This window comes from Metarhizium album, assembly GCF_000804445.1.
Source record: "Metarhizium album ARSEF 1941 chromosome Unknown scaffold_18, whole genome shotgun sequence".
NCBI classification, from domain to species: domain Eukaryota; kingdom Fungi; phylum Ascomycota; class Sordariomycetes; order Hypocreales; family Clavicipitaceae; genus Metarhizium; species Metarhizium album.
Window position 1 is genome coordinate 310,797 of NW_024467592.1, and position 26,636 is coordinate 337,432.

The 26,636-nt window shown below is 57.7% G+C and overlaps 9 protein-coding genes across 9 annotated transcripts; 5 read left to right on the top strand and 4 right to left on the bottom strand.

Annotated features, from left to right (window-relative positions):
* Positions 1-358: 358 nt before the first annotated feature.
* Positions 359-1,505, top strand: MAM_06150 (late sexual development protein; the record flags this gene model as incomplete). The annotated part of the gene is made up of 2 exons (XM_040824948.1): positions 359-679; positions 759-1,505. The coding sequence occupies 2 exons, from the start codon at positions 359-361 to the stop codon at positions 1,503-1,505; spliced, it is 1,068 nt and encodes a 355-aa protein (XP_040677111.1).
* Positions 1,506-2,931: 1,426 nt separating this feature from the next.
* Positions 2,932-4,809, top strand: MAM_06151 (carboxylesterase family protein; the record flags this gene model as incomplete). The annotated part of the gene is made up of 3 exons (XM_040824949.1): positions 2,932-3,084; positions 3,143-4,028; positions 4,085-4,809. 3 exons carry the CDS (start codon positions 2,932-2,934, stop codon positions 4,807-4,809), a joined length of 1,764 nt encoding a protein of 587 aa, XP_040677112.1.
* A 486-nt stretch (positions 4,810-5,295) lies between these two features.
* Positions 5,296-6,810, top strand: MAM_06152 (RING-4 like protein; the record flags this gene model as incomplete). The annotated part of the gene is made up of 1 exon (XM_040824950.1): positions 5,296-6,810. The coding sequence occupies one exon, from the start codon at positions 5,296-5,298 to the stop codon at positions 6,808-6,810; it is 1,515 nt and encodes a 504-aa protein (XP_040677113.1).
* A 166-nt stretch (positions 6,811-6,976) lies between these two features.
* Positions 6,977-8,895, bottom strand: MAM_06153 (Sugar/inositol transporter; the record flags this gene model as incomplete). Its single annotated transcript, XM_040824951.1, has 3 exons — positions 6,977-7,886; positions 7,994-8,234; positions 8,349-8,895. 3 exons carry the CDS (start codon positions 8,893-8,895, stop codon positions 6,977-6,979), a joined length of 1,698 nt encoding a protein of 565 aa, XP_040677114.1.
* Positions 8,896-9,422: 527 nt separating this feature from the next.
* On the top strand, positions 9,423-11,219 carry MAM_06154 (alpha-glucosidase; the record flags this gene model as incomplete). The annotated part of the gene is made up of 1 exon (XM_040824952.1): positions 9,423-11,219. One exon carries the CDS (start codon positions 9,423-9,425, stop codon positions 11,217-11,219), a length of 1,797 nt encoding a protein of 598 aa, XP_040677115.1.
* Positions 11,220-13,930: 2,711 nt separating this feature from the next.
* MAM_06155 (uncharacterized protein) lies at positions 13,931-14,782 on the top strand (the record flags this gene model as incomplete). Its single annotated transcript, XM_040824953.1, has 1 exon — positions 13,931-14,782. The coding sequence occupies one exon, from the start codon at positions 13,931-13,933 to the stop codon at positions 14,780-14,782; it is 852 nt and encodes a 283-aa protein (XP_040677116.1).
* Positions 14,783-15,868: 1,086 nt separating this feature from the next.
* On the bottom strand, positions 15,869-16,877 carry MAM_06156 (uncharacterized protein; the record flags this gene model as incomplete). The annotated part of the gene is made up of 2 exons (XM_040824954.1): positions 15,869-16,512; positions 16,601-16,877. The coding sequence occupies 2 exons, from the start codon at positions 16,875-16,877 to the stop codon at positions 15,869-15,871; spliced, it is 921 nt and encodes a 306-aa protein (XP_040677117.1).
* Positions 16,878-17,679: 802 nt separating this feature from the next.
* MAM_06157 (EF-hand-like domain protein) lies at positions 17,680-18,587 on the bottom strand (the record flags this gene model as incomplete). The annotated part of the gene is made up of 4 exons (XM_040824955.1): positions 17,680-17,859; positions 17,919-18,214; positions 18,322-18,407; positions 18,577-18,587. 4 exons carry the CDS (start codon positions 18,585-18,587, stop codon positions 17,680-17,682), a joined length of 573 nt encoding a protein of 190 aa, XP_040677118.1.
* Positions 18,588-21,227: 2,640 nt separating this feature from the next.
* MAM_06158 (CDC45 family) lies at positions 21,228-23,906 on the bottom strand (the record flags this gene model as incomplete). The annotated part of the gene is made up of 3 exons (XM_040824956.1): positions 21,228-21,957; positions 22,028-23,079; positions 23,130-23,906. 3 exons carry the CDS (start codon positions 23,904-23,906, stop codon positions 21,228-21,230), a joined length of 2,559 nt encoding a protein of 852 aa, XP_040677119.1.
* Positions 23,907-26,636: the final 2,730 nt, after the last annotated feature.

Here is a 26,636-nt window from a genome sequence, read left to right on the forward strand (position 1 = left end):
TCGCGCCGGGTCGCGGATCCCACAAGTCCGCCGCGAGTCAATGACGGACGTTTGCAACAATCGTCATCGAGAAGCAGTTCCGAGAGCGCCAGCCCGGCGGAACGAGTTTCCTTCCGGATTTGCCGCAGGAGACGCCAGAGTCAGCCACCAGCCGATGCGCGCTCGTCGGGGGCATCGCATCACGAATAAATACGTCCACCATGGCTTCGCATGGTTCGACGGCATCCGTCCCACGAGAGCCCGGCGCCAAAGTCAACGCCGACCCAACAGCTCACATCGCTACTCGTCGCACTCCCCGCTGTACTCTCTACTTGATCACTTCCGCCCCGTGGCACCGCGCGTGGCCTACACGACCACCATGGCCTTTAAGCTGTTGTCGAAAACGGCGCTGCTGGGTCTCGCTCTGGGAGCCGCGGTCCCGAACAACAACGGGTTTCCCATGCCCAACGACCAGCAGAAGCTCCAGATAGCGCAGCAGGCGGGAGGGCTGCTCCCTGGCGGCCCGGCGCCCAAGTCGCTCGGCCCCGACAGCATAACGGCCTTCCAGCTCATCGCGTTCAACGAACTATTCGAGACGGCCTACTTTAGCTCCCTGCTCCACAACATCACCTCCGACGCGTCCGGGTACCAGTCCGGGAACAAGACGGAGTTGGTCAAGATATTCTCAACAGTTTTGGCTGTAAGTAAAACGACAGAAGACCCGCCAAGAGGCGGAAAGCACGTCAAGAAGAGAGGCTGAAGGCGAGTTTGTTTTACAGCAAGAGCAGCAGCACGCGCTCGCGGCCGTGTCCACGCTCGAAGCCGTCGGGGCCTTTGCGCCGCAGGCCTGCCAGTACCAGTTCCCCGTGTCCGACCTGAGGGCCGCGGTCAACCTCGCCGAGACTTTCACGGCGGTCGTGCTCGGCGCGCTGCAGGGCGCAAACGTCATCCTCGGCCAGGACCAGCAGCCGGGCCCCGTCCGGATCATCTCCTCCGTCATCGGCCAGGAGGGCGAGCAAAACGGCTTCTACCGCGTGTTCCTGGACCAGGTGCCCTCCGAGTCGCCCTTCCTGACGACCGTCCCGGCCCCCTTTGCCTGGTCTGCGCTGCAGGCGTTCGTCGTGCCCGGCTCGTGCCCGTTCCCGCTCAGCAAGATCAAGCTCCCCATCCTCCCGCCGCTCGCGGTCAACGGGGGGCCCATCGCCTCCGTCGAGCCTCAGGACCAGACGCTGTCCTTCGTCGCCGACGTGTCCGGCTCGGAGGCTGCCAAGGCCTGCGCCGGCCGCGAAGGCCTCTTTGCCACGTACACCACCGGCCAGCAGCTGCCCATCTCGGTGGCCGTCACGGACGTGGAATGGTCCGCCGACAGCGTCAGCTTCAAGGCGCACTTCCCCTTCTCCGAGTTTGTCATGCAGGGCTTCACGCACGTTGCCCTGACCACGTCCAACAACTTCGACAGCCCGGACGCGGTGGTTCAGGCGGCGCTCGCGGGGCCCGGGCTCATCCAGGCGAGTAATCGACTCTGACGTGCCTGGCGTGCACGAGGCGGGAGAGTGTGTGTGTGTCCATTTAGCGTTTCGACGTCCATGAGGGAGACGGACGGGACGGGGGTGACGCGAGAAGGGTGTCTTGCGTGCCTCGCCCAGCGGGCATCCCAGAACGCGATGTCACGTGCAGAGAGCGTGCGCCTCGACCAAAACCACGTCGCGACTTGTTTCGCTCGCTCATTGCAAAACCTGACCTGGTCACGGGCTTGAAGGAGGGCACAGCTCCCGAGACGCATGCACTTCCGGCCGGAACGATAGTGTGGCAAGGTGTAATGCAAATGTCGTAATCAACGGGCAACAGAGCCCCGACCCGAAGCAGGTGCCGGGTGTTGTCTGTTGTCGACATGTGCGAGACAATGGGAGACTATGAGGACGAGCCTCGGGCAGGAAAGATTGTGAAACCAGAAGCTGGACGCGGCAAAGCGTTGTGCATCAAGTACCAAAGACCACCGCTGTGCTCCGCCGCCTGCTGTCGCGTATTCCCATGACTACAGTGTTGACTGTCATGAACCCTTTTCCGCCGCCAGTAAAACATTGCGTCCCCAGCCAGTCCTGGTCGTAGGACTCGCAGGCATGCGGGCGTCGCCGGAGAAAGGATGAATAAACTGCTGGCAGACGACGAGACGTCCAGCAGCAGAGGGAAGCACGTCAGGGGGCGCGGGGATGAGTGATTTGAATTTGGGCGTTGATGAGCGCTCAGGACGGTTTCGATCCGCTGGGCCTGGCGAAGGCGCAGCGCAGCGCAGCCTCGGCGTCTTACGGACCATTCCAGAGCGGCTTTGTCATGTTACTCAGATTCGATGTCATCTCATCACGGGCCCGCCTCACACCCATGGCTGGCTGGCTGCTTGACGAGTACTATTGGCAGCGCTCACGAGGACGGGGCTGGGCCGAGTGTGCGGTAGTCATGAGAGTCTGTCTGTCCTACGACGTCGTGGCTTCAGCATGGCAAGTAACCACTGGGTGCGAGCACGTCCTGGATGACGGCGGCTTGTGCCTGCTTCTACTCCGTGTTCTGCGGCTTACAAGGGTGCTGTGAGACTGTGACGCGCTGGATTAGTACGTTACTCCCTCCCAGGCAAGCCATGCCGGTAGTATTGCCGTTTTGTTACTCCGTACTGCGACATGTCTCGGGACGGCGAATTCTCCCCGCCACGGAGGTATGCCTGCTCCCGTACACGTATCGAGGCGCAAGCAATTACGAGCCGGGCCGGAAAAGCAACGTGGCTGAACCAAGCTGGATGGGAACGGTGAAACTGATTCACTTCTCAGCCAGCCACAGATTGCACGGAGTCGCATATGAGTCAATGTTCGCACCGGCCGACAGCTTTTTTTCAGTTTGTAATTCCAACACTACCCCACAAAGAAAAAGTATTCGTGCCAAGCAAACAGTTTACTGAGCATCATGTTGAGCAGGCTGCCAGTCCTGACCTTGGGCCTGTGTCTCTGGTCCTGTTGGCACGCACCGGCGCTTGCATCGCCGTCGTCGGCCGACCTCCCGGTGTTGACGTTGCCGTGGGGGAAGTGGCAGGCCGAGATCGACGAGCAAGACCCGCAGGTGAGTCGGGATCCGGAATCCCCCGGCCGCGGCGGTCCGTCTTCTCACCCTGCTTGAGCTCTATGTATTCCGCAACGTCCGGTTCGCCTCGGAGCCGCGGCGCTTCGGCGCGCCGGCGTTCCCGACGTGGACCAACGACTCGATCCAGTCTCCCGAGAGCGTCAGCTGCATCGCCGTCGACGTTGGCAGGCTGTCGAACCCCCCCGGCGGCCACGTGCCGCTCGAGGATCCGGAGCGGCTCCGGGTGCGGCAGGACGAGGACTGCCTGTTCCTCGACGTCTACGTGCCCGCGCGCGCGTTCGAGCCCGGCGCGCGCAAGCTGCCGGTGATTGTCTGGATCTACGGCGGCGCCTACGCCTTTGGGAGCAAGAACGACGGCGAGATCCTGTACACGGGGCGGCCCATCGTCAAGGCGTCCAACTACAACACCATCCTCGTGGCGGGCAACTACCGCGCCGGCGCCTTCGGCTTCCTGGCCGGCGACTACATGCAGAGGGCGGCGCTGCCCAACGCCGGGCTCTACGACCAGGCCCTGCTCTTCGAGTGGGTGGGCAGGTTCGTCGACCAGGTCGGCGGCGACAAGGAGCAGGTCAGCGCCTGGGGCCAGTCCGCCGGCGCCGGCTCCATCCTGCACCACCTCATCCGCGAGGACGGCGCCAGGGACCCCGGCTTCCGGACGTACTACGCCATGAGCCCGGCGTTTGAGATGGCCTGGGACAACGCCCCCGGCGGCAGGCTCGACGCCTACTACCGGATGTACTCGGACCTGGCCGGCTGCGGCGACGGCTACGACGTGGACTGTCTCCGGGCGGCCAGGAGGGAGGACCTCGTCAGGGCCAACCAGCAGCTCTTTGACGCGGTCAGGCAGACGGGCCTGTTCCCCGTCGGCCCGGCCGTCGACGGCAGGTGGGTGACGACGCTTCCGTCGATACTGCTGTCGCAAGGTAGGCCCGCGGCGACGACGGCGTGTTGCGGCATCTCGAGCTGACCCGCAAACCAGGCAGACGCTGGGACAAGGTCGAGTCGGGCATCGTCGCGCACTGCTCCAACGAGTCGGCCTTTTTCAACCCGCCGGGGATAGAGAGCGAGCGCGACTTTGACGGCTTCCTGGCGACGTTCCTCCCGGGGGACGCGCTGGCGCCGCAGCGGCGCGCCATCAAGGCCTTCTACGCGTGTCCCGAGACGCACGGCGGCAACTTCTCGGCCTGTCTCGAGACGGTCATTCGGGACGCCGTCTTCACCTGCAACACGAGGTACCTGTTCGAGGCGTACCCGGAGCGGTCGCACATGATGGAGTACGCCTTTGCCAGCCGCGAGACGGGCTACCACGGCGTCGACCTGATCCCGCTCTTCACCAACAGCGTGTCCGAGGCGAGGGCGTTCATCGAGAAGCTGGGGACGCCGCCCGAGCTGGCGCAGCCGTACGCCGTGGTCCTGCACTCGCTCATCGTGCCCAAGTTCACAAAGTACCTGGCGTCGTTTGCCGTGAGCGGCGATCCCAACGGCGCCGGGGTGACGCCGCTGTGGCCGACGGCCAGAGACACGGAGCAGGGCGTGCTGCACGACGTGCTGCAGGTGAGGGACATATTGGCCGAGCAAAAGTTCCGGCTCGGCGAGGACGAGCAGAATACCAAGACGACGTGCGACTTTTGGCTCGAGATTGCCGCCGCCGTCAGGCACAAGCCCGAGGGGGCCGCGGCGGTGCAGGAGGAAGGGGAGCTGTAGGTCTGCGCCACGGCGCCCGTCGAGTTGAGTCGAGCGGCAGCTGGACGTTTGCTGTGTTCTTGAAGCTGGCGGTCGGGGTTTGTGTGTGTGTGACTGTGTGCGCGTGATGTGACCGTACGTACGTACAAGTTGTAATAGCAGATGCACACAACATCCGTGCCGTCTTGGCCGGCACTAGGTGCCATGACATGCGTCGCCTCCTTTCGGTGACCAAATTGCCCAGATCAGGCAACCTTGGACACGCAACTCGTCGTCTCCACACGGAAATCTGGATTCTGGACTCGAGGCTTCCTTCTTGACCGGCCCCTGCCCTCAGGGGGATCCTGGTACCCGGTCGGTCGGAACGTGTGCCATATTATATATACTACTATTTACTCGTCACGCTGGCCGACACACAGACTGAGCAGACCAGCCTGACTCTGACCTGACTCTGACTCGTACTTGGACTTGCCCCCCCGCCCCGGCTACGCACCCTGTCAGCCCGTCATGGCTGTCGGGCACAAGATGAAGAAACGTACGAGAAAGACGCCCCCCCGGTCGCTGAGCGCGAGCGGCGACAAGCGCAAAAAAAGGCCCGGCAGCGAGCGCGGCGGCAAGCGCTTCCAGGTGTCGCGGGCGTGCGGGCGCTGCAAGTTGCTCCGGCGCGGATGCGAGGAGCGGCGTCCTTGCGGCCGCTGCGTGCGCGCTGGCAGGGCCGACGACTGCGTGGCGCCGCCGGGTCCGGCATCGGCACCGGCATCGGCATCGTCGACGGCAGGCGTCGGCGCCTCCCCGGAATGGACGCTGGTGGCCGACGTGGCGGCGAGCGCGCCCGTGGCCGAGTGCGCCGACCTGTTCTTCGACAACTGCTACCCGACGATACCCGTGCTGACGCCCGAGTACATCCGGCGCCTGCAGACGAGCGCTGCGGCGTCGGCGTCGGCGTCGCCCGCGCCGGCCCGGGCCGAGGCCGAGGCAGAGGCAGAGGCGTGCGTCCTGCTCGTCGCCTTCTGCGCCTTTGTGCTGCTGCACGTCCACGAGCCGCCGGGCGCGCGCAGCAACCGCCAGTACGGCGCGCAGCTGCTGGCCAGGGCGTCGGCCGCCTGCAGGGCCGTCTGCTGGGGCCTCACGCCGTCGCTCGACGCCTGCCTCGTCAGCTTCTTCCTCTACGCCGGCCACACGCGCCTCTCCCGCCACAGCCAGGCCTTCCTGTTCCTCCGCCAGGCCACGGCTCTCTGGGTCCTGGTCAAGGACCGCCGCCCGCCCGACGCCGACCCCGACGCCGAGCGCGCGCTGCTGTTCGAGCGCCTGTTCTGGGTGCTCGTGGCCTCGGAGCGCTCCCACGCCATCCGCTACGGGCGCTCCATCACGCTGCACCTGACGCCCGACACGCCCGACCTCGACGAGCTCCGGACCTCGGCGCCCGCGCTGTGGAGCCTGGCCGCCCTCTTCCGCCCCGTCGACTCGGCCTTCATGGCCGTCCTGAACCGCGAGGCCGCCGCGCCCGCGCCCGCGCCCGCGCCCGACGTCCTCGCCGCCGCCGAGCGCTGCATCGACGCCGCCGTCCCCGCGCACCTCCCCTTCCGCGACGTGCAAAAGGCCAACCTGCGCATCACCCGCCTCTGGCTGTGCATCGTCATCTGGCAGCTGCGCCTGCGCCTGGGCCACCTCACCGACGCCTCGCACCAGCGCAGCCTCACCTACCGCTACCCGCTCGACGTGGCCCGCGAGCTCGTCGCCGCCACGCGCGACCTGCCCACGCAGGCCATGGAGGTCCACGGCGTGGGCTTGACCGAGAAGCTGTTTGACATTGCGTCCGCCGTCGTCCACGTCACCGCCGGCGTCCCGCGCCAGCCGGACCCCCGCGCGCCGCCGCCCGGCGACGACGACCTGCGCTACATTCGCCGCCTGGTGGTGCAGCTCCCCGGCGGCAGGGACGTCTACGACGGCCTGCTGGAGAGCCATGTCGAGCAGGCTCTGCGAAGTCGGCTGCGCGCAAGACGGGGTCACGCAGATGGATGATGTCGGAGGAGGTGGGAACAAGAGGAGGCGTGCGCGCGCGAGCTTGACGTGGGTGGTCACACAACTGCTGTTGCTACTGCTACTGCTACACACGAGACGGTGAGACGGAGACGGACGGATAGTAGGTGCTTCTAATAACATGCTGGTATGCCTCTCTGCCTCGCTTCTACGCATGGCCATGATCATGGTGCTTCCCGCCGCCGCCGCCGCCGCCGCCGCCGCCCGTATACGGATCGGCCTGCGTGCTGGCAAAACGCCTCGCCGGCACGCCCCGTTCAAACAGGTCGTCCAGCTCGGCGTACGTCCGGCCCCGGGGCTCGGGCAGCCTGAACCAGGCCCAGACCAGCGAGGCAAGACAAGTGCCTGCCCAGAAAAAGGCCGCCCTGGCGCCCCAGTTCCACGCTGCCGTGCCCAGCTGGTAGTTGGTCATGACGTTGACAAAGATGTTGCTGGCGTTGTAGGCGGCCCGCGCCAGCACAATCGTCTTGGTCTTGAGCCGCGTGCTCGACAGCTCCGACACGAGCGCGTACGTCACGGGCCCGACGCCGAAGTCGTAGACAAACGTGAAGGCGATGAGGGTCGCGCCGATCGCCCACACCGACGCGTTGCTGCCCGCCGCCGACACCGACAGCGCGCCGACGACGAGCAGCAGCAGGCACTGGCAGCTCAGGCCGCCGACGTAGATGCTGCGCCGGCCGACGCGGCTCATGAGCACCCACGACCCGGCCGTGCCCACCATGCCCAGCGCGTACTGGCCCAGCGAGAGCGAGAAGCTGCTGCTGGCGTCCATGCCCGCCTGCGTGAGGAAGTAGGCGAAGTAGCCCATGAGGTTTTGGCCGCCGAGCGTCTGCACCAGCCAGATCCCGACCACCACCTCGGTCCGCCGCAGGTCCACGCCCCGGAAGCAGTCGGCGTACGTGACGCCCTCCTTGAGCCGCCGCTCCCGCTCGTTGGTGTGCTCGATGAGCGCGAGCGTCGCCGACGGGTTGAAGCCCGCGTGCGACCGGGACGCGAGCCGCGCGAGGGCCGCCGCCGCCGCCGGCCGGTCGTTTTTGCGCATGTGCCACCACGGCGATCTGTCGCAACATCAGTCAGTCCGTGCCACGACGTGTCCCGTCTTCCCGCCTCTGCGGGCGAGCATCTCTGCCGGCCTGTACGGGGCACGGCCTGGGCAACCACCTACTCGGGAGCAAACAAGACGCCGGCGAGAATGGGAACCGGCCACACCCACTGCACGGCAAAGGGAATCCGGTACGCCCACGAGTCCCCGCGCCCGTGGGATCCCTTGTTGACGGCCTCGGCGAAGAACTGCCCGATGACCCAGCACATGTTGATAAACGTCGTCAGGTACGGCCGCAGCACGACGGGCGCCACCTCGGCCGCGTACGCCGGTGTGATGCTTTGGAATGCGCCCCAAGGAATGCCTGTTTTTGTTTCTTGTGTGGTTAGCCGAGGACACATGCGTGCACGCGCCGGCCGGCCAGCCATCCGTGGCAAAACAACAAAAATGTGAGGGACCCGGGGATTCAAAAACTCACCGCACAGCACCTCGCCCGCCACCAGGACCGCGACGTTGGGCGCAAACACCAGGACAAAGACGAATGCAATCATCAACACGAGGAACAGGAGCATGCTCCGCTTGTAGCCCCATCGGTCGACCGTCCACCCTGCCAGCATCAGGCCGACAATTTCGCCCGCCCGGGCGCCGTTGGACAGCCCCGACTGCCACGCCGCGCTGACGGCGTATTTCCCCGTCGACGCGTTGTACGTGCCGTACTTGCGGTTGAATGGCTGCGAGGCGTACAGGTTCCCCAGCAGCGCGAGGTCGTAGCCCTCCATGACGAGGGTCGACGACAGGAGGACCGACCAGAGCACGGCCTTGGGGTAGAGCGCCAGGGACGTGCCCAGGGACATGGATTGCTCCGCGACGGCGCCACACTTGGCCTCTGCCACGAGGGACGCCGGGAGACCGGGTTCGTGGTCGTGGTCGTGGTCGGGGTCGGGGTCCCGGCCATGCCCGTCATCTCGCCGTGGCGTCTTGTGGGCTGTCGTGTCCACGGGTGCGGATGCATCGTCGGCCGCCATGATCAAAGGCTATTCTTTCCCGGCACGGCGAAGAGGATCAAAAGTATGATGAGGGTAACCTGTCGACCAAGGAGCGAGTCGACAGCCATGTGGCTGTCAGTAACATGGGCAGCAAAAATGAACCCTTTTATCAAGCTTTGGTCTGGGCGAGCAAGGTTCGTGACGCTCAATCTCACGGCCCGAGGGGAAGAGCCTCAGACCCGGACGGGCGGAGATGCACGGAGTCGTCGTCGCCATGATTTGCTCGGGAGTCAGGACCATGTGGACTCGTGTGTAGACATGCGTGCGGAGTCTCCCTGTCCAGGCTGCCGAGCATCATGGCATCATGGCTTCTGGCGGGAGAGCGACGCGCGGGTACCAGGGTTCAGGTTTTTTTATAAATGTAGTCCGAGTAAACCAAGGCACACCGGACGGATGCCTCGTCGTCTTCTCCCCTTGGTAGCAAAGCCAGCCTTGAGCCGTCTCGCAACTCCACCCGTCCGTCACTTGGAACTTGGAACTTGGAGGCCTGGAGCCCATGAATGAGCATGGGTGCCTTTGTCGGAAGTGAGGCGCCCTACTGGAAAGACGCAACCTTTTACCAAGTCTACCCGGCCTCCTTCAAGGACTCCAACAATGACGGCTGGGGAGACCTTGCGGGTCTCATTTCCAAACTCGACTACATCTGCGACCTCGGCATTGACGTGCTTTGGCTCTCGCCCATTTTCGAGTCGCCCCAAAAGGACATGGGCTATGACGTTTCCGACTACCAGGCCATCTACAAACCTTACGGCACCGTGCAGGATGTCGACACGCTCGTCAAAGAGTGCCATCGGAGGGCCATGAAGGTCATCCTAGACCTGGTCGTGAACCACACCTCGTCGGAGCATCCGTGGTTCAAAGAATCGCGTTCCTCGAGAAATAACCGCAAGCGAGACTGGTACATCTGGAAACCGCCGCGGTACGACGAAAAGGGCAATAGACGTCCTCCGACCAACTGGCGAGGCTACTTTGCAACCTCGACCTGGACGTGGGACGAGGCCACTCAGGAATACTACCTCCATTTGTATACGGCTCATCAGCCGGACCTCAACTGGGAGAACAAAGAATGTCGAGAAGCCATCTATCGAGAAATGCGCTTTTGGCTGGACCGCGGCGTCGATGGATTCCGCATCGACACCGTCAACAAGTATTCCAAGAGACAAGACTATGTCGATGCGCCCATCGCCGATCCCACTTCCGAGCACCAACCTGCCCCGGAGATGTGGTGCAATGGCCCCAGAATACACGAGTTCATCAACGAGATGAACCGCGAGGCCTTGGCTCCCTACAATGCCGTTTCTGTCGGAGAGCTGTCCTCAACGCCGCACCCGTCGCAGGCTGTCCCCTACGTCTCTGCCGCCGCCAAGGAGCTCGACATGGTCCTCGAGTTGTCCGTCATTCGTCTTGGAACCGGAGATGGTTTCGGCGCCAAGTACATCTACAGCCCATACCCGCTCACCAAACTCAAAGCCCTCACACAAACGTGGCAGTCGTTTATTGAGGGCACAGACGCCTGGACAACCGCCTTCATCGAGAACCATGACAATGGCCGAGCAATATCGCGATTCGGGAATGCCTCTACGCGCGAAACCTGGTTGTCGTCTGGTAAGTGTATTGCTCTGTGGCAAGCTACCCTCACCGGGTCGCTTTTCATCTACCAAGGACAAGAGATTGGTATGGTGAACATGCCAGGCATTTGGGGCGTCGAGGAATACAAGGATGTCGAAAGTCGCAACTTTTACGCCGAGGCGGCCGCGTCAGGGAGTGACAAGAGGACGCGAGATACGATCAAGGGCCTGCAAATCCTGGCAAGAGACCACTCCAGAATCCCTTTTCAATGGGACAACTCTCCCCACGCCGGATTCACCGACGGCGGCAAACCATGGATGCGGGTGCATGACAATTACCCCTCCATCAATGCCGCGCAGCAAATCCAAGACCCAACGTCAATCCTGAGCTTTTACAAAATGCTCCTCAGGACGAGAAAGGCGTACCGAGACATCTTCATCCACGGATCGTTCAAGCTGATTGACGCAGAAGACGAAAATCTCTTCGCATATGTCAAGACATCTAGCACTCGGACGAATCGGCGTGGCCGATTTGCCAAGGCAGTCGTGGTGCTGAACATGAGTGACCAAGAACACGAATGTCCGAATCTACAGGAGTCTCTGAGCGGCGGCAATGACGACTGGCATTGTTTGATCAGTACTGAAACAGATGTCGAAGGGAGCGAGCCAGATGGACGGTCGTTGATTGGAGCTTGGCACGGGCGCTTGTATGTCAATTTTGGCGAATGTAAATAATCGGAACCCCATGGCATAGACGATCTCAGGGCTGAGCTCTCGAAGTAAGCGATCCGAATCGCCCTTCATACGATCCATGTTGCTCCCTCGTTCGTATTGTGCGTTTCGCAAGCCATTCTCATGACGTCGCGTATCCCAGGGGCCAGGTTCTTGCGGGTGGCGGCTGCTAATGTGCACAATTGCCGCGACCTTTCAACCACAGACGGCTGAAGCCGAGATGGGGAAGATGGCAGGAGTCTGAAAAGGCCGGCGATAGCAGCAGCAGCTAGTCTGACCCCTTCGCCGCGGGTCGGCTCTGATAGTAACGTTAACCCGCTTTTCTGCATCGTCGAATCTTCCCCGGATTTTGAGGCTGTTTGGCCATGTAGTTCGGCAGCTAGGCGACGTTTGGCAGTTGGGTCCGACGGCGTTCCTGGTTGGCCTCGTTCGTGGCTGAAGCTAATGGACCGACGGCGCCTTTCTCTACCAGGACAGACCGCTCGAGCTTCCGTACGATCCGTAATCCGGATACGCTGTTCAAATAGAAAGCTAAACAAGGAAATCAAACAAGAACCGTAACCCGACTGCCGAGGACCCCGGCTGGTGCTGGTGCTTTCGAAGATTCCACAACCAAGGGCCCACGAGGAGCACTTCATGATGAGAACAAGCAGTTGGCAGTCGGGTCCTACTCCGTATTGCCATTATTATATTTCAAGTTTAGCCGACGGCAAAGTAGTACCTCTGCTGTCCCGGCATTTGCTGAGCTCTGCAATCCCACACGGGGTCGCCACCAAAGAAGCCACGTACTGCCACCCACATCGTCCTCAGAATCGCTGGTAAAGAGCAAGCTTCTTCCTGGAAAGGCTCAATAAAATCTCACTGGAGTAGGCGCCAAGTCAACCATCTCAACACCAGTTAGTCGATCCCCCTCTCTGCAGGAATGACTACGTACCTGCTTGACTACCTGCTAGCTGGGTCTCGTTGGCCTATCCGCACGGAGTACTCCGTTGTCGGCAGAGGTACACCGACCAAGGTTGGAGGTTGGAGGTTGGCTGTGGGCTGTGGGCTGTGGGCTGTCCTCGCTTCGGAAATCACTCCGAGCCAGAACTGAGGTAAGAATGAACTGATGATGCGCGCTCCGAGAATCAAGAATCAAGATACGGAGATCCACAGCGCAGAAGCGAGGCGTGCATGCCTGAAGACTTAGGTTGTTGGGAATCGAGGGAAGGTGCGAACCAAGTCACCAGAATTCCCTGGAGCCAAGGCTAGCCAGGGCCACCCATGATTCATGAATAGGTGGTCTGCCTCCTCCATCGTCGCTCATTCTTAATCTCTCATCTCTCATCCCTGATCCCTCATTCCCCATTTTCATCTCTCTTCCGTCGCTCCGAACCGGCTTTTCCCCCCATAAGTGGCCCGCCAGGTCTGCACATGTTAAAGTTAGCCGGTGGCTGAGGTGGCTGCTGGCGTCTCCAAAAAGATAAAGGGACAAGGGCAAATCTCCACAAACCCGACGCCATGTCTTGCTCCCCCAGCACGTCGAGAAAGACACCTGCTAAAATGAGCTGTCAGATTTTTGCCAATTGCGCTGAAGCCACTGCCGTCGCTACCGACCGACTGACTCGTTCTTGAACGGACCCTTGACAATCGGCGGCCGTCTCAAGCCCCTGTCGCGTGGGTTACCGAGTTCTGAGCGCTGGCATGCGATCGACTTCAGGCGCACGGGCAAGGAAAGAAGTGGGCAGCGGCATCTTCATCTGAAGTTGCAACTTAGCCCCTGCCGGATTTCAAGTTGGAGACTTTTGAAGTCCACTTCTCGCACAGAGTAGAGAGCAGAGTAGAGAGCAGAGTAGAGGGCACACAACACAGCACACTTGGCCTCGATCCAAAGACATGCCGCCAATGAGCGAGTCCCGAACAGAAACAAAACAAAATTTTGTCCTGAGTCTTGGCCGTAAAACCCTTCATGTCGGGATTTGAAGCTATATTTGTTCGTCGGCCGGGGAAAGAGGGGGGGAGAAAAGCAGCGGCGAAACGGTGGCGCACCCCGGCTCTCCGAGACTGGTTCAAGTCTGTTCAAGTCTCCAGACTCCAGAGGGTGGCGTGAAAAGACGCCAACTACTTCCAAGCTGAAGCTGGCAGTTGACGGCTGAACGGCTGAAGGGCAAACGGCTGGCTTCTCCGTACCAACCGAGAACGGGTGCACGAGTCTGTGTCTGTGTCCGTCATGGCTCAAAGAGCAAGCAAGTCGAATGGGAAAAGATTGGTGTGACACCGTGACACGGCAGCTCGAGCTGTGCACCCCAAGTGTCTGTGTTTTATTATTGATTAGCAACCGTGAACGACTAATTTTCATCTGCTTTTCATCTCCCGTCATTTGTCTCTGACTTTGTGCGTCATCGGCTCCTAGGGGCAGACTGTTCGCCACCTTCTCGAGGCTGACGAGCTCTGAGGCTCGATTTTGGTTGTCCCTTTGATGAACGATATCTACCATCGCTTGCCACAGCCTCTCAACCTCTCATTGTCCAGCATTGCTAGCACGCTTGTTCTGCGATTGTGGTGGCAGCTCGGCACACGAACCGACAGCCACCGCAAACCGCCAGAACCTCGAGTGCATGATCATCGTCCGCCATACAGCTCATCAACCGCATTTCCGCTGAGCTATTGCATACATCTTGACAGAAGCCAACGTTCCGCCCCAAGTCCAAGTATGCAACGCGTCTCCTTGTGCCATGGGTTATTCGGCCAACCCAAGCACCAGTCACGTTGACCGTAGTGGTGCGACGTTGGCCATAGTCTCGTTTATGGCACTGGCCCTTTATAATGCCATTGAGCTGAACATTGTCATCTTTTCCACGTTTCGACGATTCAAGGGTCTTTATTTCTGGAGCTTTTTCGCCGCCACCAACGGCATCATACCACACTCCATCGGGTTCCTCCTAAAAAATGTCGTCGGCTCGCACAATTATCCCATCTACATTACTCTCGTCGCTGTCGGCTGGGTACCAATGGTTACCGGCCAATCATTGGTCCTTTACTCTCGTCTTCATTTGATTTTCTGGAACCGACTCTATCTTCGACTAGTCCTTTCCATGATCATCTCCAACATAATCACCCTTCATACACCCATCATCATCCTCATGTACGGGTCCAACAGCTCCCTTCATAACGCATGGGTGCATCCCTACGTCGTCTACGAAAAAATCCAAGTTACCGTCTTCTTCCTACAAGAACTCATCATATCGGCCATATATATCAAGTGTTGTTTCTCCTTTTTTAATCTCCACGACAGTCTACATGGGGACGGCGTGCGTAGGATGCGACGCCACTTGCTATGGGTTAATGTTCTTGTTATCCTTCTCGATATCCCCATATTGTGCTTGGAGTACTTGGACTTCTACGACATGCAAACGGCATACAAGGCGTTCGTGTACAGCGTCAAGTTGAAATTGGAGTTCAGGATATTAAATCAGTTGCTGGAAATGACCAACGAGAGGCACAGCGCGGATCCGTTCCGGGACAGCTCGAGCTTGCAGATTCAGCATGTGTCCTCGGCATCCACGACCTGTCAGTCGCAAGGGTGATGGACGGCACGTAATGACGCATGAATATTCAGTCACGCTTGGACCAGCTGTTTTGAATGCCGGCGGTATATAGGGGCACGGCCGATTCTCAACGGCGACAGGCTGTGTAAGTGTTTATATTTAGGGCATTGGCTTTTCGGTCCTGCCCGCTGCCCGTGTTTGTACCACCAATTATCCAGAATGGTATGGGAATTTCTGAAGAGAACTCGATAAAATACAACATTAGATGCACAATGTTTTCAAAATCCCCGGCAGTCCTCGAACTGCAGCAGCAGCAGCCCCCGAGCGCACGTACTCTATAGGGTGGCCAACCACGGCCGATTTTTGAGTGACCTCGATTCATATTCAAAGGTGCTCGTTGGGTGGGCAATGGTTCAAGACCATCGCTTACTGTTGTTGAAAGGGGAAAGACACAGGGAGCGACAGCTCTGGCAGCGGGGATGGTGTACCACGACCGTCTGTTTCCTCGGTTTCCTCGGTTTCCTCGGTTTCCTCGTTTTGCCAGGAGGCATGATAGCATAACGAGGTTCGCGGACATTGAGCAGCCCGTTGCCATGCCTCCTGAACCACATGTATTTGTTCAAAGGTATACTTGGGAATGGACTCTCGTGCTGTTACAGGCGCCGGGCTTCTCAATGGGAAGCTGCCAAGATTCCCCGGCCGCTTGGTTTCCACGGCCGCCGAGCACCAACCTTTCAGCATGTGTAGTCTCTCCACGGAACCGGGTTGGGATTCCCAACCGTCGCATCATCCTTGGCCTCGTGGCATTTCGTTTGAACCTGGACCTGGGCGTGTTTACTCCCAAGCCCAGTGGAAACAAAGAGGCCGTGTGCTCGCCATCAACGTCAAATCTCCCCGCACCCTCGGCGACCACGGTCCTGAAAAGCCTTGGCTTCAGTGAAGAACTAGCCGTACACAGAGCCGGGCACCGATCCCGCCGACGTCAGTGATGCAAGGGTTCGCAATTCCCTACTCCCCAAAAGCCGCCAGTTAGCATACTCGGGACGATCAACTCGAGGCTCGAGTGGTCACAAGGAGGAGACGCCGCCGGCACTTCTCGAAAAGTTCGACTCACCATGCAAGCAATCACTGGTCGTCCCTCAAAGCTCCGACGTGCACAGCAAACCCGTCCCTCCCCAGCCCGCCCAACGAGTCTCCTCTCACCCTCCAGACCCGAAACCTCGTCATAAACGCATCCAACCACGACCTGAAAACGTCGTCACTCCTCAACTGCTGCGCGACAACGCACAAACACGGGCCCTCTCCGGCCCCGTTGCCATCCGCCGCCGCCCTCCGCAGAGCACAAACATCCGCGCACGTCTGCACAAACGGTTCCACCAGCGCATAGTTGTACACACAGTCCGTCGCGAGCACAGCGTCAAACGACGAGGCGGGGGCTGCGAGTGACGGCGTGACCTGATGCCGCTCCCAGTCCAGCGGCCGGAACTGTATACTCTCGGTGCGCGTCGATTCCGATCCCGCCTCGGACCTGGGCCTGCGGGCGGGCAGTGCGTTCGCGGACAGGTTTCGCGCAACGAGTTTCTGCACGTAGTTCTGATCGGACAGGACGTATTGCGATATCCTGGGGGCCACGGCAAGGGCGTTGAGCGGGGAGACGCCGCACCCCAGCTCGAGCACGGTGGATGACGGCGTGAGGATGCCGCTGGTGAAGAGGGGGTTTGTCGGCGATGAGAGCCACTCTGCGAAAAGGGGCGCGACCTGCCATAGCACTGCGCTTGTTAGAGGGGTTTTCGTTTCATCGCGCGCGCGTGAGAGATATATGTGTCAACGAGCACGACGAGGTTCCTCGTGACGTACCGGCGCCGGTGGTGCCCCCGACCCTCGTGGATCCTAGCACCGTCGGACTCTGATAAATAGTAAAGTCTCTGTCGGCGAGGGTAATGTCGAGGCTTGTGGCTTTGGGGTCGATGAAGCCCAGGTTTTGCGAGGGTATGGGAGTCGAGTACAGGAGGAATGTTTCTGGGGCAGGCGGGCTGGTTAGTTGGCTGGAGCCTGGGAGAGGGACATGGAGCGAACCTTCGTCCGCGTCGTTGACTTCTTCGCCAAGGACGGACAGGAGGTCCTCAAAGGGCATCGTGGCATCACCGTCCGGCCGAACATGGCTCTTGAGAAATCCTTGACGAGGCCGATTCCTTTCAGCCACGTCGAGGGCCCCACCTCGCATCACCGTGCGCCGATTGATTAGACGGGGCTGCGGTCGCGGACAGCCACGTACAGTAAACCAGGTCTATAACGATATCCTTCGTGAGGCTTTTTTGATCGTCATATAGCGACTATCGTTAAGATGCGACTATTATGGGGCTTGTACCTTCCCTTAGAAATTACTAGTATAAAGTATATATTAAGAGATTATTGCGAAATTCTGCCCTACTATAAGGAAATCCCGCCCCACTATAAGGAATTCAGCCAATAAAAGTGGGGCCTTATAACAATAAAATATATAGTGACTAAGCAAAAAGTCAACGATATCGTTAGTAACGCGACTATTAACGATTTACTAGGGAAAAACCTTAGATAACTGTGAATTATCGTAAAAACCTAAATTTCGCTATAACACAGGATCGTTATAGACATAGTTTACTGTAGCTGAAAAATGAAGCTGCCAAGTCTGGGCGACAGATGCTGCGACTCCGTACGGACCTTGAGATTAAACATTCACTGGATTGTGGATGCACGAGGAGACGTGGCAATCCACACCGGCGGGGACCCGAGCACACATGGGCTTCTGGCGTGGTTCCTGTCAAGACATGGCATTGCTGTTCATAACAATATAAAGGACATGATGCGTGGCATCCGACATCTTCTGTGCCTCCAATGCGTGCATACAATCGTTCAACCGTGCTTTTCATACACCGTCTCGCTCCCAACCTCGTCAGCTACACTAAGCCGTCGTACAAGGACAAGGCTGACACAATTGTCTCATCGCGCTTGCTGCCCTCCTTGAATTCCTGTATATCCAAAGACCCGTTCTCGTCTTTGTCCATCATGCTGAAAATCTTGCGTACACGCTTCTCTGGGGTATCTTCGTCCTCGGGCAGTTTGACCATGGAGCCAACCTAGATGGCGTCAGAACAGGGACTTTGATGTTACGCTAGCAGTGTCATGGTGGACAAACCATCTTGTAGATTGCCTCGACAATCTGCAGCATCTCATCGTAACTAATCTTGCCGTCGCCGTCAATGTCATATAGCTGGAATGCCCAATCCAGCTTGTCTTCCATCTTTCCTCGGCTGGTAACACTCAAGGCGCAGATGAACTCTTTGAAGTCGATGCTCCCAGATTTATCGCTATCGAAAACGTTGAAGACATGGTCGGCAAACGAACTTGGATCGCCGAACGGGAAGAACTGTCGGTAAATCTTCTGGAACTCTTCCTTGCCCAACATACCCGAGGGGCAGTCCTTGAGAAAGCCTGGGCCTGGCATTAGTGACCTGTCTCATCTTTTTATTCGACCATGTCTCCTTTTCGGGGGGGGGAGGGGGAGGGGCAGAGGCGGCTGGCACGTCATCTGTACGCACCCTTGTACCACTGCTGAAGCTCCTTCTTGTCAAAATGCGTCGATTTTTGGAGCTCGGTGAGCTGCTCCTGAGAGAGCTTCGACTGCCTGCAGGACGGAGAGTTTTGTCAGCTCGCGTGATGCGTCGAAGGCGTACTGAGAAGGCGGATGATTCAGCAGCAGATGGGCACCAGGACAGTCTGGCATGAGGCGGAGAGAGCCCCTCCAGGGCAAATGGGAACAAACAGCAGCTGAGAAGGCATCGGTGGTGGCTTACGATTTCCCCATGGTCTCTGATTTTCGCGTCGCGTTGTCTAGGTTGTTCGTCTTGGCGGTACGATGGCGGGGACGAGGAGCGACTGACACCGGAAGAAAGCTGGCGCAACAGCAGAGCGTCTATGCCGTTGTTTGGCCAGAACACGCGACCTTGCAGACGATACGTTGAGATGTATCGGTGCGTGGATATGGCCCGGGAGGGGTTGCGTTTGGCGCGAGAAAGAGAGGGAGGGAGAAAGAAAACTGTTGGCCGAGTCGGAGTGCTGGAACAACGCAGGGCGGCAACGTGGGGGAGGGACGGCTGAGGAGACGACTGAGTCTGAGAGTGTTGCGGACGAGGTCGTGTACCTGGAAGCAAAACGGAGAATTCAACGGGCTGAGAGATGGGCGGTCGACGACTGTCGTCTGTAGGAGTAGCGAATAAATATTAGGCAGGTCTGGCGAGGGCGATGAATGTCGGAGACGAAAACGCAGACTCCAGAGGGAGCCAGAACCAGACCAGTTCTGGGGCTGTCCGGCTGCCGTCCGGCTGCCGTCCGGCTGTCTGGCTGGCCTCTGGCACGGCCGCCTGGAGCGACCAGGCAGTTGACATGTGGGCTGGTGCTGATAGCGACTACGGAGTGCACGTGCGTGTGGCTGGTGGGGACTCGGTTCAATTGTTAGGTCGGCATTTGATCGATTGATTGAATCTGCATCTGCACCGGCCATAATGGCTCTGTTGCTGCACAAGTGCTGTGCGTCTCGCTGCGTTGCGTTTCACATCCTAGCACATTTGTGTTTCACCCTATGAGATCACGGAGTCCTAGCTTGACACTACCAGGCGTTTGTAGGTGCGTACTCCGTACCTAGGCACCTCGTCGTCGAGCCACCGTTGACGCTCGTGACGAGCATCGTTGCTTGCGCAGGGGGCTGGCCGGTATTTGTACGTCCCAGGTTGCTCGTCGTCGAACCTACAGCATGGTCATGATCTCCAAGTACGTGCGTGTTTTGAACACTCAGGGCTACGGAGTACATGCAAAGACCACATTGTGGTCCCCGGAGTGGCGACAGCTACACCGCCACACATCCACAATCCTTTCAGACTGGAACAAGGCAGGAACAAGTCATCGGCTTTTGCATCTGCACCTGCAACCTGCATGACCTGGGTATTCTCCGCAACCTTCTTCTTCCAGACCAGCATCTCCCTTCTATCCGTCTTCACCACACAACGCCTGCACATCTCTCTCACAACCAGCGCGCCCCTGTCCGCTACATCTCAATCCCCCATCCGGGATAGCGGACTCAACCTGATCCCTTCTACAAATATCGGGTCGCAGAAAGGCCCCCCATCGACCACGGGAACGGGACCTGTGTATCGCGAGTCTTGCACAGCCCCCTTCTTAGCGCCTGACCACCCACACAAACAAGGCACAGATGGCCTTGGCTCGATCTGGTAGGCTCAGAGAAGATTCTTTTCTTCCTTGCAGCCATGTTCTGCTCGTCCGGAGTACATCATGGACAATCAACAATTTATCCAAAATCTTCTCCCTCTCTGCAGGCATGCCCTCTGGCTACGTCCATCCTGGAATCCGGGAGGTTAGCTACGTTGCTGTCCACTTAGTACACTTGCTTCCTGACTCATCTCGGGAAAGAAATCATCCTACTCGCCCTCATTGTCATGTAGAGTTGGACAAGTCGGCCCTGTCCCGAGCCGTGCCCACAGCGGAGACATCGACAGCCTGGTTGCAACCAGTGTAGACGGCATCGGCGCCACGGTGGATGTGGATGCTGCCAGGGAATTGAATAACTCAAATCGACGAGTTGTCTTTCCCATCCGTTACCTTTCATTGGTGCCTCACTCTCTCTTCATCTTGCAGTCGCTTCGAGGCTGCGACGAGCGTTAATAGTCCATCCACCCAAGCCAGTCTTCAGTGTTCACATTACTACTCGAACAAGGAAAAGCCCAGCTAGCACTTGTGGAAAACTTCTCGGAAAGACTTGTTCAAACAAAATTCGGATGCTGAATCTTGTCGTAGATGAAGATATCAGTCATTACGAGCTTATTCACATACTCCAAGCCTCCACAGCTAGCCGAGGCCATATTCTCTCACGTGGCCACCCAAGTCTCATTTAGTCGACACTATGACGACACCATGACGCGCGCAATGGAGCGAGGAATCTTTGTCGGGCTCTCCGCCAAGGGGAACTCCCTTGTCGGGGTGGTCTGACCAAGGAATCATTGATATTGATCACTGGACGGCTCATACTTCCAGAAATACCGGTCCACGGGCGCTGCCCACTGAAGCGCCAGCCTTGATCAGCACCGTCCACCGACATTAAGTACCTGGTTACGATGGAATAACGCCGACGACGCCGGGAACAGTCATCAAGAATGCTCGGCCGGCTCCAATGCAAATATTCCATTCAGCGTACTAATGCAACAGTAATGCCCGCCACATAAATGCCCCGTCAATCATCGTCATATCCAGCCGAGCAACCCCATGATTCCACGCCAAAAAAAAATAAGGGAAGGGGGGTTTTGGGTTGCCAAAACTAATATTGCCGTATATTGTACCCTCAGCGCCGACGCCATGGTTCTGTTGGCGGATCATTTATCATGACCCAAACAGAGAGGAAGCATAAAGACATCGATAAGTCTGTGTCTTGTCTCAGTTATCCCACAACAGCTTTCATGCTCAAACTCTCCAAGAAGCCGCCAAGGTCCTCTTTCTTGACCTCTACAGCGCAATGCTCAAAGCTGTCGATCCGTACCCGGGCGTTTGTCTCCGATACCACCTCCTGGAAAGCACTGCCAAATTTGTTCAGGCCGTAGCCCCTTTCAGGCTCCTTGTCGTCATCATCCGAGTCGTTGTCCAAATCAGAGTCGGAAGCCTCAGATTCCGTCTCCAGCTCATCCTCGTCCTCCTCTTGGCCAGCCACACGCTTTGCCGCGCGTTTCTCTTCTCTGATTTTTTCTTTTGCCAGCCGTGCGGATTCCTTCCTTTTGGCCTTGGCTTCCTTTTCCGCCCGTCGTCGTTTTGCTGCCTCACGGTTGAGGAATGTCGTGTCTGGCCCACCACCACCCCCGGTGCCAACTACAACGTAAACACTGCGCTTCTCGTTAAGACTAGCCACTACAAGCGGCGTTCCTCGTCCACCACGCGACAGTCTTCCATGAGCCTCTCGCTCCTGCTCTGCCAGCGCCTGACCTATCCACAAGGAAAGCTTTGTGAGAGCAGCCGGATGTGTGAACAAAGCAACATCTGGGCCGTCCTTCACAACGCACATCCGAAATGCTCGCAAATGTTTGATCTGCTTCTTGTTGATAAGTGAAGTTCCCGTGCGATATATGGCACGGTGTAGGAATTGTGCTGTAGGAAGACCGGCTTTAAGTGAGTCAATACTATCGAACGTATGTCAGCTAATGCAATGAATAAAAGGGGGAGAGAGGGGGGAACGGAATAGGAGCATACTCCTCTAATGCGTCGTAGGCTTCCCAGAACCGGCCAACCCATTCCTCTGCTTGGGCAGCAAATTCAATATCATCTTCCACATCGCGAGTAATTTGGCTAGTTGGCATAGCAACATCAGTTTTGTGTGCGTGTTTACCAACTTCCAGCAAGGCACCAATGACAACACCGACGTCTTGAGCACTGAGCGTTGCCCTCCAGCCCCAGCTTCTTACAAACCCCCATCCGTCTTTGGCGCCAGCTCGGTCCTTGTCATCTGTATCAACTGGCGGAACCATTTCGTCCAGGTTATACAGGGAGCCGTATTTCAGTAGTTTTGCTCGCAGTTCGCGCTTGAGCATCATGTCCATGTGCGTATAGCTCTGTTTGCATTGCGCCAAGCTCACACCCATCTTGGCCAGTAGCTTATGGAGCCGTTTGATTCCTGTCTCGCTCCAGGTTTTCAGACGAGAAAATAGGTATGGCGAATGCAGCATACTGTCGTACAAACTCCAATGCCGGATAAGAAGGAATCTAGGCTCAGGCGAAAGCCGGATGCTAGTGTCTTCGGGATTTCTAGCTGTTGTGGGAATGACGCCAGCATTTTCTGGGGCGACTCGACCGTTGGCGATCTCAGGAGGATTAAGGCGTCTGACTTCGTCTCGGAGCAGTTGGCGTAATCTTGTGCCTCGAACGCCCATCCAGCCCGACGGTCTGTGGGTGGCATCATTGGCACGTATAGGTGCCGCGATGCCCGCAGATGATCGGCCATAGAGCTCCATAGATGTGACGCCAACAATCGTTAGCCAGAGGAGATCATTGTCCTCTCTACCCAACTCCGACGCTAAGGAGTACATCATGGAGGAGATAGGTTCCGCAAAGGATGAGCCCATTCGATAATAGTCATGAAGGATAGATTCCTTTTCCCGGCGCAGTCGCAAAAGGCGTCTTCGTAAAGCTCGCGCGGAAGGCACAGGCGGCTCCAGGGGGTCGCTCGATAGTCCGGCTTCGGGATGTCGTAGGGAAACAAGACCTCTACGGGTAGGACGAGGCGGTGAATCAGCTATTGGGCTCGACTGTCTTGTGTCAGCGTATGAAATTGGTGACAAGCTCAATTGTATCCTACAGAGTTGCTTCTTCGTCGTCGATGAGGACGATCCTCTTCGTCACTCGACTCATCTTCATGCCTGTCCGACCAACTCTTCCTTTTTTGCCCGGCGCGCGCAGGTTCCGAGTCCAAGCCGTCATCGTCATAATAATTGTCCTCATCATCCGTGAGGTCCAGCGCCTCTTGGTCGTGATCAATGTCTGGCATGTCGACCAAGGCCAGATACGCGTCGCGTTCCTTTTCCAGCTCATCTTCAATATCGCCATCATCAAATACCACGATGCCGCCCTTTCCGGATTTATACGCACGTCCGACTTGACCGCCGGATATACCAACCGGTGTGCGGGACCGATACGAAGCCTCCATTTCGGAAGCAGCCTCGAGAGGAAAGCCGCCGAAGACATTGCCCAGATTCCATGGGCGATGAGCATCAATGACCCAAACTTCCACGCCACTATAGGGCGCTTCCTCGCCATCCTGCTCCAGACCCAGTAGCGGACCCAGATCTACCATGCCTCCCACGCCCAAGCATACCACTACACCTCCGCTGCCACCGTGGCTTTCCATCATTGGCATGACAAGCTCTTTCCCGGCCTTTTCGAGATCGCTGTAGCCGGCGACGGGTTGAATCTTGTGCGGTATGTAGTCATGTTTGAGCAAACGAGTCAGTATACGACAGCCGCAGAGAGCATCAGGTTCGAGGGCTACAAGAATCAGAACGGGCGGCGATAACGGATGGCAGGTGGTTTGCAGGTGTGTGTAGAGCTTCGATATTAACGACCGTGGCAGATACATGGCTGCAGAGTCTTTGCAAAGGTCGAAATCGGTGCGCCTGAGAATGCATGAAGCATGGGGAGAGATATTGGGGCTGCTGTAGGAATGTTGATGTCAATTCGAGTCGGTTGACGCGGCCTGCATGAATGGATGCGTGTTAAGTGCGCTGCTGTTAACAGGTGCTGCAATGACTTAATCGCTGTCAATGTTAGGGTATCAAATGCTGCACTGGCGGGCGGATGCCAGAGGAGAGGTCATGCTAGTCACTCGATCGCGCGTTTGGCGTGTGGTTGAGAGGTTGCTGAGCACGCTGCGCTGGCATCAGCAGAGAAGTCAGGTTGTTTATGGGACGCGATGGATGGTGGACGTGAACGCCACGGACGCGCCTGCCACTTACGGGGCGCGAGCAAGCGTTAAGCGTCCAGTCGCGAAGGTTGGACCGACCCGAACGGGAAAGGGTGGGGCAGGGGATGCGTGGCGGCAGGAGGCCGTTTGGCAGTCACGACCCTGACCTGCTGACTTCCTCTGCCGCTGCGGCCCATCGCAACCCAACTCATTTCAGCAACCATGTCTCAGCCATCGTGGTCTATTGTATCGATTGTGCAGCCTTGAAACCTTACTCTGTACTCCGTACGCTGCAACTACTATTCCTACACGGCCCAGTGTTCCTGTTCAAGCCTCTGTGAGTCTGCGCCCGCAGCCGGCGCGCGGCCAAAACCGCAGTCTCGTCATCAGCGTGAATCCAACGACTTTTCGTCTTGCGTATAGCACATTTGCTTCCGCAAACTCTCGCGCTGCACTGCTGCCCGCATATCACATCCTATTTGACCAATAGTCGCGTATCTGTCGTTGCGGTTTGGCGTACTGCTCTTGCTCTCGGCCGGAAAGATTGGCAACAAACAACAGCAACATGAGCCTTACTTTGCACTTGCTTCGAGTTGCCCACACAACTGACTCAACCTGAAGCTTGACATGTATAGGCCGAGCGGACACGTTATTGCACTGCAATTTCAGCTACCGAGTCGGGGCATCACAACCAAGGCAGACAGCTGCTCCTCCCTACTCCGTACTCCGTACATTGACGTGGAACTGAAACATTCCTGAAATGAGCCTGCACAAATCGAATCAATCCAGGGCCAAATACCTGTAATTCAGCAGCTAACTTTTGATTACCTTCTTTTCCTCGGACGAACGGTGATGAATAGGACCAGACGACCAACGCGGCATATCCCTGGGGCGGCAAACCGAGGCCAACGAACCCCAAAGAGATTCCCGACTCGAAGTGCCTCTTCAGCAGCTCAAGCATAGTAGGCAATGGGACATATGGACTGCCCATTTTTACACAACATCGTACAATAGTTCCCTGCAAAGCCGTTTGTCATGCAACCATGTCCGTCTGCGTCAAGACATGGATTCAGTCCCCTATTTAGAACATGGAATGCAATATCCCAGCAAGAGGACGGCCCAACCCATCGATTCAGTGTAGATGGATAACTCGCGAATAGCCCGCGAACCAGAGATACGAAGCGTACCCAAATACTGTGATATTTTTGGAAGACAAGAGCGCGGGAGCTATCGCGTGTTGCACAACACCAAGACTTGACATCATGTTCGGCCGATTATACTCGCTTGGTAAGCTAGTCAAAAGAGACCTGTCGACTTCAGCTACCAAAAACGGCACAACGGCAGGCAGTGTCAACCGGGAGAAGTCATATTAGGTCCACCTGTCAGATTCAATGGGCGAATGCTTCCTGCGAGGCGAGCGTGCAATCAACTCATGAACCATATTACACAAGCTGCATGACGTATGCAGTTGAAAAGTGACTGGGAGAGTGTCAAACGGGCGCGCCGTCGGCTGGTGTCGTCTGCTTGATCTATTGGCTCGGCCTATACGAGATACTCCTAGCAATCAGCAATCCAGCAATGGCAGAGGCCGTGACAGTGGTTCTCCAGAACGGAAAGCGTCAGTTGATACATACGTACTTGTCGTGGCGCCTCAGCCGCAGTTGCACTGCATGGCTTCACTCTTGTGGTGGACTGCATGTTAAAGTTAGGCTCGGCTCTCGGATGCGCCTTGTCTCCCTGGTTCAGCGTTACTCCCAGCCAAATGGAGACAACTTCAATTTGTTCAGCCATGTCTTAGTGTGTAACATGGCTTGAGGGCTATCCCCTGACGATATCTCTGGTGCCCATGGTCTTTTTTTAGCATCACCACCATCGTCATGCCTTTATGGACGCTGCACAAGCTACTGTGTCTTGACAGCCGGACATGCTTTTCAGCAAGTGCTTTTCACGGCACATGCTCGTCGTGCAAACCATCTCTATCCCGGAATTGGGCGTGGCCCGGAACCCTTGTCCAGAAATCGATCTTCACTGCCCTACGGAGTAGTTACTACTACTGACACAATTTCCATTCCCCACATTATCCGAGAGTGCTGGGACCAACATCATCCCATGCAATCTCTCGGGCCCCTCCCCTTCTAATAGTTGAAAAGAGCCCACTTGGCACGGCTGGGGTTGAATCATTCTGGTGGGACGGACCCGGAACCCGGACTTTTCAACCTCATGCCGTAAAGCTCGCAAATGTCATAATAATAACCCCCTGGGACCTCGCTGTCAGACATCTTTGCCATTCCCTGAACTGACCATGACTGTTCATTAGTGACAGTGTTTCCTTGATCACTGACTGGAGGTAATACCACGGGCCTCGTAGGCGATAATTCTTCGACTTATTGTTTTGTCTCACCCATA